The 21,634-nt window shown below is 45.6% G+C and overlaps 1 protein-coding gene across 8 annotated transcripts in view; it reads right to left on the reverse strand.

The window, feature by feature from the left end:
- The window catches only part of LOC135912140 (uncharacterized), an 87,447-nt gene that overhangs the window by 9,203 nt on the left and 56,610 nt on the right, over window positions 1-21,634 (reverse strand). For 2 of the 8 annotated variants that reach the window (XR_011508975.1, XM_070527203.1), the window contains 3 exons: window positions 10,941-11,084; window positions 7,932-8,070; window positions 2,900-3,011 (listed from right to left, as the gene is read on the reverse strand). Coding sequence is in view for 6 of the 8 variants with exons in the window: in XM_070527203.1 (XP_070383304.1) it covers window positions 2,976-3,011; window positions 7,932-8,070; window positions 10,941-11,084 (319 nt within the window). In the remaining 2 variants the exon portion in view is untranslated. Of the gene's footprint in view, window positions 1-2,899; window positions 3,012-4,860; window positions 6,909-7,931; window positions 8,071-10,940; window positions 11,085-21,634 lie in introns of those variants that run through there. The other 6 variants (XM_070527200.1, XM_070527199.1, XR_011508976.1 and 3 more) reach the window with 4 other exon arrangements.

Here is a 21,634-nt window from a genome sequence, read left to right on the forward strand (position 1 = left end):
TTGGCGTATTTGATGTGATGTACCATTTGAGCGAATTATCTGGTTTATAGCAGATTTGATACGTCTGGTACCTGACATGAGTCGCTTCGGTGGCATTCATGTGAACACAACTAGTGTGCAGCTGCTACTCGTGCGCATCAGAAAACGTGTTTACTACAGGTTATTCAATTGGTAAATTAACCAAAACATTCCTTCGATACTGGTATAGTTTCGCATCAATTATCGCATATGATTTCCATTAATAAAGCCTGGTAAGTGGAAGTACTGAAAATACCGCCAAGCTTCCCATGTCAATGCTTTCGTGTGCTGCCTGCACTTCAGTTCTGCTTACCCCTCCGGGCCCTTTATTACGATTATTTGATGTTATTTGTACTCTTTTGAAACTGACCCCAGTTAACGGTATGTATCTACGTTTCTGTTATCTAAAGCTTTGCCTAAAGTGTTCCTTGCCAACTTGAGGCCTGCATAGTCCCTGGACAAATAGGAAGAGTACAGGGCAGCTGGGCCGAGGGAACCCAGCTCAAAACAAAATGTCGGACTAATTTGGGTCCCCCGGTATGTTAAGATAGTTATGTGGTGCTCTTCAATGAACCTGTCTAACCTCAACTTTGGACACTGGGTTTGTAGCACTTGATACACAACGCACTGCAATGAACCGATTATACGCCAGCTTGAGTCACTGTGCAAGTATCCCTGGGTATGTGGTCCTCTTCAATTAACATCTTTGACTATAGCTTTCGTCACTGAGCATGTGTCAATGTGCATGTGCCGCTCTTCAAGCTATGTTGCGAAGCGAGCAGTTTCGGCTTGCCGTGCCCTCGACAAGATGACGGATGGCACTTCGCAGCAAGTCCATAGATAGCACTTGATGTTTCTTTTATTTAAGTAATCTCTGTGCGTGTAGCTAATATGTGCAAAAAACGAATACAGGTGTAGGCGAGTTATAACCTGAACAAATTTACAGAGCAAATGCTAATATTGGTCCAGGTGAGAGGCTTAAAACTGCTCTTACTGTTGCGTTATCGTTTGCAGGTCTGCATTTCCCAGATTTGCATGGATGTTCCAAAAAAACCACCGCCATTGCACGAGTGGTTAATGACTCGTGTAAGTGGCGAGTTCCATGTATCTGATGACCTGTATAAATAGGGTACGGATAAAAAGTGGCCCCTTCAGACGGCACGATTACAGCGGCTTTTACTTGTTTTGTGTGTTGCGTAAGACATTTGGTAATGTTCTCTTGAGTTTTACAAGGCAATAAAGATGCATACTACAACAAAAACAGTTTATGAGCCTGTTGCAAAGATTGCTTCACACGTTACCAACACGCTGCGAATGAATTCTTCGAAGCACGTGCATAACCGTGTGCTGCCTTTGGAGCCCTTACACTCTCGAAATGAAACGTCGTTGACGAGCACATTAAAGCTAATGACTACGTTAGCACTTGCTATCTATAAGTGTAATTTGTTTCTTATTGTTGCAGGAAACGAGCTATCAGCTTTGTTCTAAAAAATAAGTTAACGTTTACGAACTTTGTTGCACGGGGAATATTTCTAGTACGGAGACCACAAAGTGTTCATCAAGCGAGAATATTTTGCAGTTTCCCAGGCTCTAAACGGCGATGATTGTATACAAGTGTGCTAGATGGTATTGTTTAGCGCCCCCATCAACGCACGGATATATAGTGCCAACGCGACGAACATCTGTAGCCAGTGAGCAAGCTGAAGTGAATGAAAAGTAGAACAACTGTGGTCTCATCGTGGTTCCTTGCGGAGCGCACTCACCGCCTGCAACCGGGTTGTATGTCCACCACACAGTCATCGCATCGGCATGCTGTTGCTTTGGCTCAAACGCCACCCGGATTTCGAAGGTGGCTTGGGTTTTAAAAGCCACGAATCGATATCCTATTATCGGGCCATTGCGAGCAATATTGTCCGCACCACGACATATAAAACGCGCGTTTTAAGCCTTCATTAGGCGACGCATGCAGTTCTATGCCGACACCTGAGCAAGTTAAGGGAATATCGTCATAGCGTCAAGCAGGCTCTTGACATAGGTGGCCAAATCGACGCAATATTTAGAGATTTATCGAAAGCATTAGACGCTTTCGCACGCTTTAAATTGCTGAAAAACAATGATTCTGTTTCCTAAAAAACCATGCAATGACTATATAGGTGGCTTTTTTTCTGTCTAGCGAACCTAAATACATGTTCTACAAATATTAACAATCCTACACTTCCAGTGTAACATCTCAATTGTGCCAAGGAGAAGAGACAAACTAAAGAGAAGAACCAATCACAAGTACAGCTTTAATGTTACGTGGTTTTAGGCATTGTTGATCCTTTAGTTTATACGATGAACTATAAGGTACACTTTACGTTTCGCTAATGCTACAGCGAAGCTGCCAGTGCGATAAGAAGCGCACGAGAACGCAATTTGTATGCTTTCACTATGTCCTGAAAGAAGTAGCTCATTCACCGAGTAGATATTTCGCTGTACGAAGAGGCAGGTTAGGGGTAATGCAGAGCAGATGCAAATTTAGGGCCTAAATGAAAATGGCTAAAACTTCCTTTACTCCCTGTTTATAGCTATTTTATAAAACGCTTACAGAACTTTGCAGGTGTTCGGAAAAAGCCCGAGGTGGCCAAAATTTTAATATTCATATATGATGAGGGCCACGTTATGCGATGGGTACCGATACGTTGAAGTGTGTGTGGTTGGTTATATTGGCGTCCAAAGGAAACACAAACCCTAACTTTTGAGCCACCAAGTCATTTTTGTTGAAACTTCGAGGAAATATTCGAGAGCAAACCTAAATGTTCAGCCAAGTGCGCCATTATTTTATTCTTTGGCAAAAAACAATAGGAGAGTTCAGCATAATAAGAGAAAAAAATTGCGCTACGTTTTTAGAACGTTTATTGCCATCACCTATACGGCGCCCTTGTAGAGACAACTTGCCGGTCCTGACGTAGCTGTTCCTAGTCGTGTTCTCCACAAACACCTCCTTTGCACGTCTACACAGGAAAAAAAGATATGCGCCATTTCCATAGCAATAATACTGTGAGAAGGCATAACACTAAATTGTTAACATCGAAACTGTGGTATATGGTATTTTTTGATATACGTGCGCTTAGGCTTTAGAATCATCAGCACTGTCGTCACAAGGCTCCACTACAGTTTTACAGTGAAGCTGAGTACCTCTCCGGTCCAAGGAAATTTTCGTGTCGTAAGGAAAAAACTCCCCATACATAGGCCAATCCCAGAGATAGTGCAATGCCAGGCCGAAACGCGCTGGAGGTGCCGTTCGCCATTAAGCGGCCTACATACACAACTTCGCTGGTCATCCTCCTTCAGAGTGGAAGGGTACAGTGTTTTTTTTTAGAAATCACTGAATAATGTCGGAGATTCAAGTACAATATTGAGCATGTTGGACAGTCATTCGCGTAAACTGTTATTACGACTGGTGAGACAGACACAACGCTCATTTATTTCGAAGATCTCGCTCTCTGCCACACTAGCTGCTCATTGTGCACGTTCATTGTCAATGCACTAAACCGTTCACGCTTTGACCCACCTTGATGGATCGGTGCTTAAGACACTGTACTGCTGAGTACGAGTCCCCGCCAAGGGGACTATGATTACGATAGGAGCTGAATGCAAAAATGCGCGTGTATCGTTCATTCGCTGCGCGATAAAGAACCCCAGGTGGTCAAAATTATTCTGGAGCCTTATAATAAGATCGTGGCTTTTGTCGAGGAATTCTCGAGAATATATTTTAATTTTGGCATCTCTGGAACAGTTTCAGTTCGCCGCCTTCTGCGCATTACAATACCAAATCATCTGTGATGCACCGCTATGGCTCAGTAGCTGTGGCGCACTGTTTCTAAGCACAATATTGCAGCATCGATACCTTGCCGTGGCCGCTGTGAGCTGATAAGGTGTATTTCATAAGAACTGGTGCATTTAGTTTTTGTATGTACGTTCAAGAACCTCAGGGGTTTGAAGCTCTTGTTTAGCCTCCCCTTTCCCTCCTCCAATGCTCGGTTGTGCATACAGACCCCACGAAGAGATGTCACATGTTTCTCAAGGGGCAATGTGCGTGTGCGATAGCCTAAGCTATGCTTATTAGTCTCAAGAGACGGACTCATTTGGCGCTGCTGTGACAGGCCAGGTGTTACTGTACTGTAACACCTGGCTGTATTTGGAAAAGAGAATTCTTTACCAGTACACAGACCATCTATCTATCTATCTATCTATCTATCCATCTATCCATCTATCCATCTATCCATCCATCTATCCATCTATCCATCTATCTATCTATCTATCTATCTATCTATCTATCTATCTATCTATCTATCTATCTATCTATCTATCTATCTATCTATCTATCTATCTATCTATCTATCTATCTATCTATCTATCTATCTATCTATCTATCTATCTATCTATCTATCTATCTATCTATCTATCTATCTATCTATCTATCTAATGTTTGCATGTGTATCTAACCATTTCCGCGCCTACCTAGGTCGTGAGGTGTTCTGTGGTCGAATGGTCAGCACAATGGGCTGCTTTACTGACGTAACAGCATTCGAAACCCACCACCAGACCAACTTGAATCGTTTAGTATGGGACATTGTAATATGCGTGCCGCTCTGCAAGGAACCCTTTCACTCCGGCATAGGTCATTGCCGTTGAGGGACTGCGTAGACACTATTGAAGAGTTAACTGCTGGGCTAGTTGGTAATCTTGCATACTGAAAAAATTTTGCGCCAGAAAACACAACACACATAAGAAAGACGACAACACCACGGGCGCTACTTCAACTGTTTAATGAGGGTGAAAGCACTCGACATATATAGCCTTCCAAACCACCGCGCATGCGTACAGGGCAACATGGAGTACATAGTTTTATGAAAGTAGGCGTGATAGAAACTTCAGCTCAGCCTCGTAAAGAAAAACCGATGTATCGCTAACACAGTTAGGACCCGCTTTCTTGATGTAGAAGGCTTCCAATGCTTCACGCGATGTCTGATGTTTGCCTCTACCCAAAATCCTCGCTTCGCGGAACCGTGGAACGCAATCGGTGCAAGCTCTGCAGTGATCCACAAGTCGCTCACCTTCATTATTTTTTATACCTTTTGCATGTTCCTCAAGCCGGTCGTTGACACAACGCCCCGTCTGTCCAATGTAGGATTTTCCGCAGGACAGAGGAATTTCATATACGACGTTTGTGGCACACTTTACGAAACGCTGGCCACGCTTCTTCTGACAGCCAGGCCTTTGGCTTTCGCAAGTTATGCGACGGCTTAGCTTGGCAAGCTTTTGGGGAGCGGAGAACACCACCGGTACATTATACCGGTTCGCCACTTTTTTCAGGCTGTGCGTAGACACTAGGTACTGCTGTTCGAAGAAACTCAATGACACTGACTTGAAGTTCTGTGTATGTGCCACTCGGTCTGTGTGGGTCTTCAATGAACATTTTTGATAGGAACTTAAGTACCTAGGCATATGCCACTGGGGATGTGCAACTCTTATATGACAAAAATATCACGTAAATATCATCTTTGCTCAGCGGATTAGAAACCACGTCACAAATTTTCCTGAAGGACAGCAACGCGACGCATTAGCACGCCATGCCACACATCCACTGGGTACCTGCCGCTTTTCAAAGAACGCCTTTCATGTAAACGCCTTACCAAGCAGCGCCATGACGGCACCTGGTTTGTGCTGCTCTTCGATTCAACTTTCGCCAACTGGGGTCACTGATTATATGTCTCTGAATCTTCAGAAAGCTGGGGAATAATTCTTGGCGTTCGCCGGCACCAGCGTGCCACGCTTCATGGCACGCTGGTCCTTCATGACGCAGTGGCACCAGCGTGCCACTGCGTCATCCAGTGCAGTGGCACTAGATGACGCAGCGTTGGCGTGTCGAGAAGAAGCCCGGGAGATGAGGGCAGTTGCTGCAAAGCACGTTTCTGAGCGTTCGGACGCACTGGCATGGGATGCATTTCGGAGGTCACGCGCAGGATTCACGGTGGCGGCGCTAGATGGCCCCGGGTGTTCTTATAGAAGCGCGAAAAAGGAGTCCCGCTGCGGTAAACGCCTCATACACACCTCGTTTCGACGGTGGCAATACGTTGTATCGCCCTATTGATTCAAGGCTAAAAGCGTTACAATCGAACTCATCGTCAGATAGGTTTCGTCACTTATTCATGTTGTCTCTGACTATTTCACGCCACATCCCTGTGTGGTCTGCACAGGAGGGTTAGGTATTTTCTGATGCGGTGCTTCTCAATATGCGGTACAATGGGGCATTATCTTTTTTTCTTCACATCACCTGGATGCGTCCACTGCATCTAAAGAAAGAAACACAACTCTATGGTTGTATTCTCTGATGTGCGACTTCCTTGTACTTTCGTCCTTCTATATCTTTTGTAAACTGCCTGTTTTCCCGATTTGCCGCTTCTCCGTGGAGCCATCTTGTGGATCAGCATACCAGTTCAAGCGTGAGCTTGCTGTGCCGCACCTGGATGTTTTTGCTAGGCAGCCTTCAAACATCTTTTATGTTTATATTTCTACCAATATCAATTTTTCTATAGATAGGACATTTGGCTTCACATTAACATTTAGGATACTTTCAGGCTTGGTTGAACGTCAATGCATACTAATGACTGAAAGCAGAATTATCTTTTCAATGGAAATTGGATCTGTATTATAAATCCCTTATTTTCCCCACATATCATTCCGTCGAGGATAGGAAAGTATCTACACATGGAAGCATTTGCGTAATAGTAGTCGTAATTTCCTTCACTTGTAGATTCTTCTGAGTATGTAGAAGTTATTTCGTTCTTCATGCTGAGATTATCTGACCAGCAACATTCGACTTCACACTCATCTCCATCGTGATTCTGTTGAAGAAGCGAAACAAACATGTAGAATTTTGTCGTTGCCGACTGAAACAGATCAACGAGAGATTAATAGAATGTGCGATTGCATGATTCAGAAATCAATTCGAATGCCTTTCTATGCTGCTATCGGCGACTCTAGCTAAAAGCTTGCCCCCTTGCAACGGCGCTCAGAAACAGATAACCAGGTTGGAGCTTCAAGCTAAAGATGGCCTCCTATCACTGCATTTGCTGAATGTCTCACGGTTCTCAGATCCTCTTGATGCCACCGCGCACAAGCCAGAACATGAAAAGAAAGTACGGCTATCGAAAGACCTGTTATGCACCAACAATTATGCCTGTCATCGTGGTGGAGAAGCACCAATGCATGATTTCATCCTTTCGCGATAGAAGCAGACGACGTGCATCGCAGAAATTTAGAAATTTAGAAGCAACTACAAACACCTCTCGTTCCAGCTTTGCAGCACTCGACCTACACACATTTCCGCGTTTTCGTCACTGAAATCCTTGAGACCGAGCAAAATAGGTTAATCGGAAGCAAGAACCCTTTCGGCTTACACGAAACACCTCGATTCGACGCCACGAACGACAAACGTGCGAGCGCAGCACCATGCAAGAGAGCCACCTTTGACCTGGATGTCGTAGCCATATTATTAATTAAACAATGTTGCCAGGGCAAATAACGAATCTGCACTTGACATATGTCTCAAAAGTCTCACATTTGGCTTTCGAAAAGTTCACGAAAAATTGCAAATTGGCAAACTCGTAGCTAAAACTTTTCTGTGAAGATTGCCTGCTTTGTTTCACGATAAGTAGAATATGTACGGGTAGGCAGTATACATCATTCTACGTATTTATTGCATATCGTTAAGGATGAATACATGATAACAACATTAGAAATATAATTGTCTTCAAAGTATCTTCAATATTTTCCTGAGAAGTTAGTGAACGAGGAAACCATCATCATAGAGAAATATGAACAGCAATCTGGCCTGTAGTATTTTAGGCAGTGCGTAATGTACTTACACTGGAGGCCTGCACGTCTTCATGCTCTGGGTACAATAATATTGTACAATATTCTTCTGCAGTTAAGCCTTCCCCTGGATATGATTCATTGGTGTAATTTCTTGCTATGCTGACGTTTATGCATGTCGCTGATAAATTGCTGTATAAAGAGAGGTTGTGTGTTGAAAATCTGTTGGACTGTAGGCAGTACAAATGAACAGGATGATTCTGGGGAACATATTGAAAGTATACTGGAAGTTGCTATGTGTATTAAGAACATAGAAATGTGCGACGTGAGGCATGGAGACTAAGCACAATCTGTATGATTACACTCAAGGTCGATTGTCTAAATCATTTTTAGTGTTGAAAAACTCTGGTGCCATTCGTAGATAGAATGCAGTTGACTCAAGTAGTATCAATTGGTTTAAATGGAAAAATAAGCATAGCAATTCTTCGTTCGACACTTTTATCAAATAATTGAGGCATACATGGAGAGAACGAGCAGTATCTGCGTGTTTTTTCGGTGAAAATGCCAATACATTAACGCACTTCTCCCTTTCTTAATCCCCTATTTGAATGTAGTGAATCCGGGATGCGAGTTTCACGAGGAAGACCGAAAACGGGGATGGGGAGAAGGTGCGAAGGCCACGTTTCGCCTCGGAGTCCTTCACTCCCCCTACCCTTTCGCAGCTTTCTGACTATATTACTGAAGCTGCAGTCGACCTTTAATCTCATCCAAACAGCTTCTTCTATCCTCCTGCATCATACCACCCCCTACGCTCGTCGCTTTGCGCTATCAGAAGCCGGTACACAACTCGGCTCTTGGAGCCAAGTGAATCTTTTCTCGCTGGTTGCTTAAAGGGACCGCTAAAGTGAAACAATAAATAAGTTTGTACTAATAAAGCATTGTTTGAGAAACCTGTAGGCAGGCATTTCAAAATAATAGTTTGATTATTGGATGAGAAAATGAAGATCGAGGTATCTGCATTTGAATTTTGCGCCGAAACCCATACGCCGATACGTCAGTGTGACGTCAGGGATTCCAAAGCGTGTTTCCGCTTTACGGCTGCGTTGGCTGAGTAAAGGTTCCCGAAACTTGCTATGTTTATATTTGGTCGCTTTAGATCACAATGTAGTGAATTCGCACCGCTATATAATTAAGTAGGCTCTAGAAGATACCATCAGAATTCATGACGTCACAGTGACCAGGTGCGTGAACTTCAAGTAGGCGTCACCACCCGTCTTTCGTTCTTGCACTTTTTCTGCCTTACCAAGCGTCGTATCGTGGTAAGAATGGTGTTTTAGGTGTCGTAGAGAGGTAATTTACTGATGCCGAAGAAACCATCCACTGCGTGCTTTGCTGTGAGGAAGTCTGCCACCCTTAAGTTCTTCCTTTTTCTCTTTCTACCGCCATTCTCCCCTTCCTTTCTTTTAGTGGATGGTCCTGAACGATGCGAAATGCTTACATTGCACTTGGGTTCATTCAGGACTTTGCGGTTGTATATTGACACTCGCTCACTTGAAACGAGAAGGATCCTTGAATGCATCAGCGACATTTCATGCCTCAAAAGAAACCGAAACTATACACGCTGAAGTATCAGAATAGGCTGTCATTAATGCACAGATGTGGATGTTACCGCATTGCGGTCCGTTTGTGCAGCAAGTTTTGTATGTTTTGGTAGTGTACAGTCGACTAGTGGCAATAACACAGTGCCACTGCAACCATGCCACCATCTAAGAGGTAAGCACCTCTGTGGACTCATCTAAAGGATATAGCCGATCTGCCCAAAAATCCGTTTTGATGACAAAATTAGATATTATGGAACATTACAAAGGAGTAATTGTACTACTGAAAAGAAAATACTCAAACAAAACTAGACTTCTTCTAAGGAGATTCGCCCGGTTAGTGTATGTACAACTGTAGTTTTCTGTCATTGGCTGTTGTTTTCAATACCGACAAAGAAGCTCCCAGTTTCTCCGATAGCATTAAACACGTGAAGAAAGCAAGCACGTGCCGCTCTTGACTCTGCTGATATAAATATCTGTATTTCTACTTGACTGCAGTTCCATATAGTCTCTTAATATAGGCTTGTATATAGAAGGCTTATACAAGCGTCTTGTCTTTGCTTCGAGTTGCTGACAAATTCGACTTCGCTCTGCCATCTGCTAGCCGCCTGGTTAGCTCAGATGGTAGAGCCGCTTCCCAAGAAAGGCAGTGGTCCCGGGTTCGAGTGCCTGAACAGGATGCATTTTTCATCAACTGTGAGGCTTTTCTTTCGAGGAACCCGTTTGGGTTTCCTTTGCAACAATTGCTACGAACGGGTGGATGTCTCATTTTCCATTTATTAATAACTTCTCTCCATCTTGCGGGTTTCTGCAGAACTATTACGTCAGAATATCGTCTATACCCGTTCGCTGTCCGATCCAAACCGCTTTCTTTCTGTCTCCTAAAGTTATCCCTAGCATTCTTCGTTCCATTGCTCTTTGCGCGGTCCTTAACTTATTCTCAAGCTTCTTTGTCAATCACCAAGTCTCTGCACGAAAAAAAGTACCAGTCCTTTAACATAAAAGTAGGCAATGCATTGAAACAACATGAATCGAAAGTCGTGTTCGTGTGCGTGAAGTCCTTTGATATATATGCATTATTGAATATTTGACGTGTTAGCGTGACAGCCTCAATACAATAATACCTGATCAAAACAGGTAAGTCAGCCTTAAATATTTTCGTATTAATAAGATGAAGACATGCATGGTGACCGCATTGCACCGCCTTAAAATAAACAAGTAATCGTGTCAATCGTTAGGCACAATAGTGCGTTTCTACTTCAAAAAAAAAGCGCGCAAAGATCAAGAGTCGATTGTGGTAGTTGTCCTGTTTTTCATGGCGGCCCTTGTGCATCGTTTTGACAGTCATGAGAACCACGCCGTAACAAATTGTCGCTTTTTCCATAATACTCAAATCAATGCCAGTTCAGGCGTGGTACAGCTTTGGTAGGAGTAATTTGTTCTGTGGCAGAAACACAAATTTACCTTACAAAAGCTCTTATTGCTGCCTGACTGCAGGGCGACAGCTTGGATCTGTTTAGCATTCCTCTGTCCATGGTACTCATTAGGTTCCCAAAAACCGCTGGACAAGTCGGTGCTTCTGAAGAGCCATCGTGGTATGCCCCTAGCCTGAGAACGTTAAAGAAATTTTATGCTGCATTGAGTTAGACACAAGGTATAAAAATGGTTCCACGATAATCTCTGAGAACATAAACGTCGTTTACATGCAGACCAGCAAGATGACTGAAGACGATATTGCATTGGACAAGTTGTTATGACATTGAATCACCACTGTAATTAGAATATTGTCCATATGCCCTAGAAGTATTTTTTTACGTCCGTGTTGCACTGCCCACCCATAGGAACATAGAGGAGTACGTGTAGAGTTTACCTGTGCTGGAAATTATGAGCCATAATATTTTATATTTGAATCACGGCTAGTGTCTGCTTGAAAAACATTTTTGATTTACTTCATATGAGGCTAAATTATTGTTTGACCCTAAATTGCAGAACGCAGAGATTTCTCTTACGACAAACCTAATTGGCGCAACCGCAGCAACTCCTCCGGCACCAGCCAACCTCCTGACTATTGTGAATACCGGCTTCAGTACTCTGCGAAGTACCCGAACTGTACTTAATGAAGACAGGGACTTCGATGCCGTAAGCGAAGACGGTATGACGGTGACCCTGGTACGAAATAATTGCGACAATGGCACCATCATGAGAATAATGATTGCGCAATTACCACGACAGTAGCGGCAGCATAACGGTGACATTTGAAGGAATGAATGAAGCATAGCGAACAACCGGTTATGCGACATGAGCACTGATAATGATTGTGGTCCTCAAGGCCACGTTGTGAACAACCATTTGATGTCGTGGGGCGTATTAACCCCTGCTGCCTTTGAATACTTGCAATCGTTCATATGGCTCAATCTCTGCTACAACGCGCAGCGCAAAATACCAAGTATCACTGTCGCATTGCAGCCCAGTTATTTTTTTTACAATAAATTACTCTGGTAGGGGAATGATGAATGAAAGTGTTATGACGAGCAGGAACCACACTGAGGGAATGAAGGATATCTATACATGCTGCAAAATTTATCACCAGCGTGCCTGAGAGGTATTTCCAAAGTATGTAATACAGGACATATATTAGGTTATACACCGACAAAATGTCTTGATATCGATTGCTGAGCAGAACATCGTAAGATCTTTTGCGTACTAGTCCACAAGACACCAAATGTATATTGCGCTAAATACCAACTCACGCAAGGTATACAACGCTAGTCAAGACGTTCCTCTATAGCACGTTATACTTTTCAATTTGGAGCAGAATTCATTAACCAGTGTCGCTGTAATACCTAATGCACTAAAAGTTAAAGCAAGATGCATCCCATCAGGGGGAATAACTTTCGCGGTAGAATGTGCAGGCCTAAAGTCATTGTCTTCATCCCCGTTACATTGAAGCAAGGGTGCGCTTCACACACATAGCGCCAACTGCGGCGGCAGTTTGTTTACCACACACCACTGTAACAGTTACTAAGTCGTATGTATTGCACCGAAAATACAAGTGCTGAGTGGATATAAGCGTACCTGCAGGGACTTACAGCTGTGAAGAGGTACTAATTCAAAAAAGAAACTTTAATGTTGGGGTTCGTCACTCCATTGGAAAAGAAAGCTATGAGCGGCACTCTAAAGAAGGGTATCGGAATAATTTAGCCAAACTGAGGCTCATTACACGTACCCTCATTCAAAAGACTTGATCGTTCGCGCATTTAGCTTTACTCGCCATTCTGAATACAAGCACCGCAACCGAGAATTCGAGCACGTGTCCTCGTGGCCAGCATCAGATCACCCTACTGCACAGAATAAATAACTTACGAAACAATCCAGAGTTAGGCAAAGAATTCTGTGTCAGCAGTAAAGAAAGAATTGAGGCCGGAGAATATAATCACGATACCTGTGCAGGGAAAGGACAGTTTTTCATACAAAGCGAAGGTATAATCTCCTAAAAGTAAGTTCAAATGAACGTGTCATGCACCTAGAAAGAAGTCAGAATATGCAACAGAATGAAGGTAAGCTTCAACAACTGTGATGTTCGGAGTATGAATAGCGCTTAAAACTTCCCTGGGATGAAGTTACCTGGTGAGATTCGTCGACAATGTATTCACGCCAACCTAAAGAGGATACTTGGGGAGCAGGTAATTTGAAACCAAGGAAGAAAATAGGGAGCCTGTGCTGGATGAAGGGGAGGACAGAATACAATATACAAAAATATTTGGCTATAACACTGTTTAAACTTATGCCCCGTATTGCTGAGGCTTGATATCTGGCCTGAAATGTGGATGAAAAAGCGTCTTTATTTCCAGGAATTAACATGAAATGACAGGACAAAGGAGATGGGGTTGTAAAGTATCACGCGTCTGAAATCAATAACTCTAAATTTACATCATGTAATAGAATTAGAGGGTGCGTGAAAGAACACTGGGCTGCAAATAATTGGGAATGGCGCTTTATAAAGAACAGCATGGTAATTAGTGAATCAAAATATTGGTAATGCAGGCTCGGTTGCGTAGCACTGCAAACGAGAGCAATGCTTAACACTGTGTTGGAGCTCTTTAGACGGTGTTTTATAGATACGTGGGAGCGACATGTTGGCGCGATACTGCACGCGAGGAAACTGCCGTTACAGAACAGAAACAGTGCCCTCGCAGCTATCAGCCATCTCAAAACGCTGGCGTGATGAGGACAGCCGCCACTTGTGTTTCGAGCATTGAACTTTCCTTTGCACGGCATATGACCGAAGGAAAGGCGTCAGCGTTTGTATTTCGAAGCGTACTATCATTCCCGCTCGGAATACTGCACGTAAGCAGCGCTGTATGTCTACTGCTGCTCAGCCTGAGGGCCATTTTTTTTTTACTTAGCGCAGCGCATCTTGGGAGATAGCGGGAGTGACAATAGCATCATATGTCAATTGTACACAAAAAATGATCCCGAGCAAACAAACATTTATGGGCAATGCATTCAAGCCTTCAATTGTTGAGGAAAAAAAGCTAGGTTTGTACATGACAATTCTGGATTGCAATGGAAAAAGATTTGGGTAGTGAGAGCCACGGGTGCGAGAAAGTTCAGCAAGCTTAAAGTATCTTTTAAAGTGGGTACGGCGTGGAGAGGTAATTAATGTGTGCAGGTACTTAACGTGTTCGCTGTGGTGACGTTGACAGAGCGGTAGACATTAGAAACGTTAGAATCTGAAACATCCCTACTGTATCGACGGCAGACAAAACTAACACGTTTCTTTTGTACGGACTCAATCTCTTGTTAATGTCGTTTTGATGAAAGTAGAGATTGACCAGATTTGTGTTTTGTATGTTAACAGGTTTAGTTTAGTTAGTGATTAGTTAACAGGTTTAGGATGCGTTGGGGATAGCCGAGTTTTTTTTTTGTCGATTTTGTACATAATCCAATATGCCTGCTCAAAGAGAAAATTTGAGTAAATAAGTGTCCCAGGTACCTAAATTCAGGCGCTTTTAGTAGAAAAGAAGTTATCGAAAAAGTACGAGAAAACGGAAGGCGATAAACACGTAGTGTTTGAAGGATTTTTATGAAGTCTATGCTCATATGGAAGGTGTTACATCATAGGCAGAAGTGTGAGACTGCATCGTTAAGAACAGTACGATCTTCAGGGAAGTTAATGTTGTGGTAGTGGACGCAATTATCGTGATAGAGACGTACGCTAGTAATTATATTTTGTGGTAATTCATTAATCTAGAGTAGAAATAAAAGTGGTCCGAGGATTGTGCCCTCCGGCACGCCAGAGGAAACATTACCAATAGGGGAGTCAGAAGCATTATACCTTGCCAATCGGCAACGGTGGCGCAGAAAACTGGCAATCCAGTCTATAAGTTTAGGATTATTTAGGATGAGGCTGAGTTTCAATTGTAATTTGTGGTGAAGCACAGTGTCGAACGCCTGGGTCATATGTATGAAAACTGCATCAACTTGTGTACCAAGGGCGAGTGCTTTAGCAATGCCATGCGGGAATTCAATCAGTTGAGTTACGAGATAAACACCGTGACGAAAACCATGCTTACAATCAGTTAGTATGTTATTAGAGCCTAGGTAATCCATGATATGTTTGTAAATTATACGTTCGAGTAGTTTGCAATAGTGGGAGGCTAGGGAAATCGGTCGGTAGTTAGTTAATATCTCCTAACTGCCACATATGTTGAAGCTGAAATTTTAGCATGCCATCACGAAGAAGGTACAAACGTGGTAGCTAATTATTTTTAAAAAGATACGAGTAAGATAACGACTCGCCCAAAGTAAGTAACGAATTAGGACATCATTGCAAATACCGCAAAGACAGCAGGATTTCTTACAATCCAGTTTTAGCACTAAATTAAGAACACCGTCAAGTGACGCAGAGAGATTGCTAATTGTTGAAGCTGTATCATATTGATAAGGAGAAAGTTCAAAGTTACATTGAGGAAAAGCGATTTGAAAACGGGAGTTAAAGGCAGATGCACTTTTATCGGAGTCACTCTTAGACTCCTCATTAAATATAACTTTGTGCACAACGCGCATACCTGTAGCGGCGAAACTGAACGCTTCCCTAGCCCCACTCCAAAATTTATTGCAGGGACAATGATGATGCCTCAACTTGGCTCCCTCCGTTTTTTGGTTCACGTACTGGGTAGGCGTCTCGCATCGGCGGCGCCACGCATCGGCTCCGTCAACTTTTGACAGGATCCGTGGAACTTCGGATGTGACCCTCCTGAATCTAATGCTACTGGATCCCCAACATCACGAGGAACCTGTCGACAACCGTCTCCTACAGGCGGGCCGAAATTTGGACATTCTACGACAACTTTTTACTTTCGCCACGCCGCGGATAGCTAACCCTCAAGAGGGCTAGCTTTGACTCCGTCGGCGCCGGGGTTTCCCCGGGACTTACCGGCCGCTGGTGGCCACCAAGATGGCTGGATACGACCCTACCACCATGGCCTGGGCAGAAATCGAGACTCATGGGCAAGACGAGGACCTGCCACCCACGGAAGATAAGTGTCTTTCCATGATGGTGAATCTCCGCCGGAGACGCCAGCAGAACAAGGCGGCTACAAAGGGCGACGCCGCAGCTGCGTCTGCCACGCCAAACACGGCAGCTAGGAATCCCAGCCACCCCAGTAAGCCCGGCAATGCTCGCGTTGCGCTGCCGCTGAACAAGAAGACAGCAACCACCTGGCGCCCGAAGCAGACGCCAAAAATGAATTCGGAGGATCTCATCGTGGTATTGAAGCCGCGTGTGGCCCTGGATCTCAAGACGGCCTTTCGGCATGGAGAAGTAGGAGCGGCAGTGGCCCACCATGTGGTTGGGGCGGCAGGAGCTGCTCTCAACGTCTGGTCGGTCTGGGACCAAAATCTCGTCGTCTGTGGAACACAAGTGGTGCATGCAGCGGACAAACTTGCTAAGGAATTTGATTTGAAAGTGGGTGAACGCTCCTTCCCCTTCCGGGGCCATGTGAAACTAAATGGTGAAGTGTGCCGAGGTGTGGTCAGTGTACGGGCTGACGAAACCTCCGCATCGCTAAAGGCTAAGCTTGAATGGCGAGAAGGCGATATTGCCTTCATACGGAAACTTGGTGCATCCAATGTGGCGGTGGTGACCTTTGTGGGCCGGTGGTTACCGCGTTACATACACTAGAACTGCGAGTGTACCCCGGTCAGGGAGTACAAAAAGACGATCCCCGCCTGCTACAAATGTGGCACAATGGGGCACCGCGTGGACAATTGCCCCCACCCAGTCGTAGGACGGTGTGGCTACTGCGGCCAACACGTTGGAACTGCGGACCAAGGCCTGGCAGAACACGAGTGCACCCCGACATGCATGATCTGTGGAAGGGCCCACCTCACTGGCTCCAGAGAGTGTGTAGGCAAGTTTCGGAAGCTACAGGGACCTGGACAACCTGCCCAAAAAGAACGGGGTCAACCACAGAAGACGGGAAAGAAGGGACACGTCACCCAGCAGGACCACGTAACCCCGGCCAACAAGAAGACGGGCATGTCCGGGCAAGCCAACCGAAATCAACCTTCTCAGAATCAACATGTGAAGTACGGGACCGGTGCCAAGCCGCCAGCGTTCAAGGCAGAAGACTTTCCACCGCTTGGCAACAACCCTACTGCAATCCAGGTGAGCAACTGGGCGGGGGTTGCCTCTACTTCCTCTACTTCCTCTCAAAGAATTAGAAATTCTCAGAAGTGAGAACGCGCAACTGGCAACTAAACTCAATGCACTGGAAAAGGCTAGGGCAGAACCGCTTGTTCCAGGAACAATGGATGAGGGGGACGACTCGGCGTCTGTGTGCTCGAGCTTTGCTCCGATGTCACGCTGCCCTGTAATCGCTAACTTGGAAAGCCGCATAACGGCGCTTGAGCAAACCATGGCCGAACAAATGGCGCAGCTTTCCGCTCTGATTGCGGAGACCATTCAAGCTCGGTTGCAACTAATTGCACTCACTATAACTGAACAGGTGACTGTACAAGTAACTCAAAACATCAAGGCCTGGATCCAGGCCAGTCCAAAATTGTTTAGGCGCCCAGGGCCTGTCAAGGAGCTGAGCCACCCATCAAAAATGTTTCGGTCTGTCGATGACGATGAAAATGACAGTTCCCCCCTAGCAGCTTTGCAAAGTGCCGGAGCAGTTGCGGCAGTGGGCGGGTTAGACCAAGCAGCCTCGAGTCAGCAACATGGCTCAGGGGATTAATCGGTCACCTCGCAAACCAAAACGGGAACCTTTATCATTAATACAGTGGAATTGTGGAGGACTGCGTGATCGGCATAAAAGAGCACACTTCAGCCTCTACCTCGAAACTCTTGAATTCCTAGCGGCCATTGTAGCTCTCCAAGAACCTGGTGCATCTGCCAAAATGTCGGGGTACAACACATTCCAGAAAGACCCATCCACCTGTATTCTTGTACACAAATCGTACACGGCACAGGAAGTGGATCTAGACATTAATCTGGCCTACTCGTACACAATGATCACTGTGCTTCCCCTACGGCGCTCTGACTCATCAGTGCATATTCTTAATATCTATTGTCCACCCAAACTCAAGCACGTTAATTTCTCTGACATCTTTAGTCGGGCGCTGAAGATAGCGGGTCGAGACCCATTGCTGATTGTGGGCGATTTCAATGCTCCCAGTGAACTATGGGGTTACAGGAAGGAGGAAGCACGTGGGCGTAAGCTAGCGGAGCTTATCTCAACGCTAGGCATCACTCTGCGAACCGACCCGGCACACCCTACGCGCATGGGGAATTCCGTCACCAGGGACACATGCCCTGACCTGACGCTTTCGAAACACGTAGAAAACATTGAATGGCACAACATGGCGGACACTCTCGGCAGTGACCATTGTATCATTAATACATTAATACATGTACGACCTTTAAGCGGCCACTTACTCACGCCTGACTCCCAAACTGGCAGGCTTTCCGCAAGCCCTTACCAGCCACCGATCTCTTTGAAAATGGATATGAAGCATGGGCACGAACACTCACCTCAACCCTCAAACAACACGAGAAGCACATCCAGACAGCGGAGGACTGCCCAGCTGTGGATAACCATCTACTCCACCTCTGGGAAGCCCGCCGCTGTCTTACCAAACGCTGGCATAGCCAGAAACACAACCGTGCCCTCGAAAGACGAATTGTAGAGCTCACCCAAAAGGCCGCGGAATATGCCTCTCACCTGGCTGACACTAACTGGGTGGACCGGTGTAACAGAGCAGCTACACAAATGTCTGGTAAGAGCACATGTAGATTTTTCCGCCATCTGATTGACCCCTCACAATCAAGAGGAGAAACACAAAGACATTTTCAACGTGCACTCCACAACTTCAAAGGCACCACAACACACCTGGCGGAGACATTACGGGACAAGTACTTGTGCCAGAAACAGGACCCCAAAGGCACGGAGTATCTTTATGCAGGCAAAGATAATCCGGAGTTGGACCAACCGTTCCAACTCTACGACCTCAAGGCGGCTCTGGCCAAGATGCGCAGGGGCACGGCGCCAGGTAGGGACAAGGTCACAGTCACACTGCTGGCCAACCTCCCTGACCAGGCATATAACGCATATATAATACATTAACGAGATTTGGAAAGGCGAAAAGCCTGTTTCCTTAGATTGGAAGACAGCACTCGTTACATTCATTCCTAAATCAGGCAAGGCAATAAACACAGACAACTTAAGACCTATCTCTCTCACATCGTGTGTGGGCAAACTGATGGAAACGATGGTGCGCGATAGACTCTCAGAATATTTCGAACACCATAACACTTTCTCGGACACGATGTTCGGCTTTCGCCCTCACAAGTCAGCGCAGGACATCCTGCTCCAACTTAACAGAGATGTATTACAGCCTATCGAGCACCCTCATAATGACAAGGTTATCTTAGCCTTGGACTTGAAGGGTGCTTTCGATAACGTTAAACACAGTGTTATATTGAGTGACCTCATTGAGACACACTGCGGCCGCAACACTTCAATTACATAAAAGATTTCTTGACAGATCGGGCTGCACTGATCCGTATTCAAGACACCGAACATGGACCCAATCAAATGGGCACGCGGGGCACGCCACAAGGCGCGGTGTTGTCCCCACTGCTCTTCAGTTTAGCTATGCTGCACCTTCCGGCACAGTTGAATGATATTGAAGGCATACGGCATGCGTTGTATGCTGATGATATCACGATCTGGGCCACCGAAGGCAACTTAGGCCACATGGAGGAGAGCCTGCAAGCAGCAGCATGGGTGGTAGATCGCTACGCGGAGCACTGTGGCCTCCAATGTGCACCAGAAAAGTCAGAATTTATTCACTTTAGGGCTTCCCCTAAGGATAATACAAACATCCACTTATCCCTCAGCAGTGGCGCCATCCACGAGTCTAAGGAGATTAGAATTCTGGGACTCTTCGTGCACCATCAGCGAAAGGTCGACACAACACTTGAAAAGCTCCGGAAGATTGGAGACCAGGTGGGTCGAATGATCCGCCGGGTCTCCATTAAGAGAGGAGGGTTACGAAGCAAGGATGCGGTGCGGCTCGCTCACGCTTTCGTAACTAGCCGCATCCTGTATTCAGTACCCTACCTTCACTTGCGGAAGCACGATGAAGACAGGGTACCGGTTATGCTCTGCAAAATGATGAAAAGGGCTCTTGATCTCCCGGTATCCACTTCCAACGGACGATTTCTCGATCTTGGAATGGTCAACACCTTCCAGGAACTCAAAGAAGCTCATCTAACAAATCAATACACAAGGTTAGCCCAAACACGCTCGGGCCAACTACTTCTGGCTCGGCTACACATCCAACACGATTTTCACATACAAGAAAGAGTCAGAGTGCCAGACCTATGGAGACGCGCCATCCGAGTTCGACCCCTTTTAACCAAGATGGATAGAGAAGACCATATTGGACGCCGCCAAGCTAGGGCGGCAGCTTTGGAGCGTCACTATGGCAACAAACATGGAGTTTTCTATGTAGATGTCACTGGGCCAAGCCACGGGGGATGGTATACAGCAGCAGTCATACATCAGGGAACACAGGTGGATGGGCTCACTTTTCGTGCAGCAGGTACAACACATGCAGAGAAGGTAGCGATCGCCCTAGCTGCCTCGGACTCTAATTCTAAATATATCGTTACGGATTCGCGTGGCGCATGCCGTAATTACGAGGCTGGTTGGGTCACCCTATTGGCCGAGCGAAAACTGAGAAACTGCAGCAAGGATGTCGATCCCACCCCCCGCTGTATAGTTTGGACTCCTGGCCATCAGGGCCTTCAAGGGAATGAAGCTGCTGATGCGGCAGCCCGAGCACTCACTTACCGGGCATCCCCTTTTGCCCCTGAGGTCCTGGAACAAGAAGGCGAAATTCTCTTAACTTTCAAAGACATTTCTACCTATTATAAGGATAGCCAACGCCGGTACCCAGCCCTAGCTAAGGGACTGGAGAAAGCGAACGAACGCGTTCTCCTTCGCTTATACACCAACACAATGATGTGCCCGGCAGTAATGAAACATTTTGTTCCTGTGATTACTGGCAGGTGCCAACACTGTGGCGAGGTGGCTGACAGTTATCACATGGTGTGGGCCTGCCAGCAAAATTCGGCTCTCACCCCCCACCCCAACCCTACCCGAGAGGACTGGGAGGCGGCCCTGCTTGGTTGCTCAGACCTTCAGGCCCAAAAGGCCTTGGTCAAGAGGGCCAGGCTGGCGGCTTCGACCAATGGGGTCCCGGACTAGGGACTCCACCAAGTATGTAGGGATCCTGTGCGAGTCCACACCTCTCTTTCTTAATAAATGCTTTCCACCACCACCACCCTCCGTTTTGTAGCGACATGCACACTGCGGCTCTGGCTTATGTTAAGGCACAGACCTTCCCTGTGCTGCTACCTTGAAAGCACGGCAGCGACGGTGGTGACGCCGACGGCACAAAGTCCCATTGAGTGGCCATAATATTGCTTTCAAATATTGCTTTCATGAAAGTATCATGCACAAAGCTGTAATTTTGTATTTTCAAAGTAGCTATTATAACTTCCGTCGCTGAAGTAAAGCTCTGACTGTTTGTTTACTTCGTCTCTGCATTTATCACGGGAATTTATTATTTGCAACGTC

This window comes from Dermacentor albipictus, chromosome 10 (genome assembly GCF_038994185.2).
Source record: "Dermacentor albipictus isolate Rhodes 1998 colony chromosome 10, USDA_Dalb.pri_finalv2, whole genome shotgun sequence".
NCBI lineage: Eukaryota > Metazoa > Arthropoda > Arachnida > Ixodida > Ixodidae > Dermacentor > Dermacentor albipictus.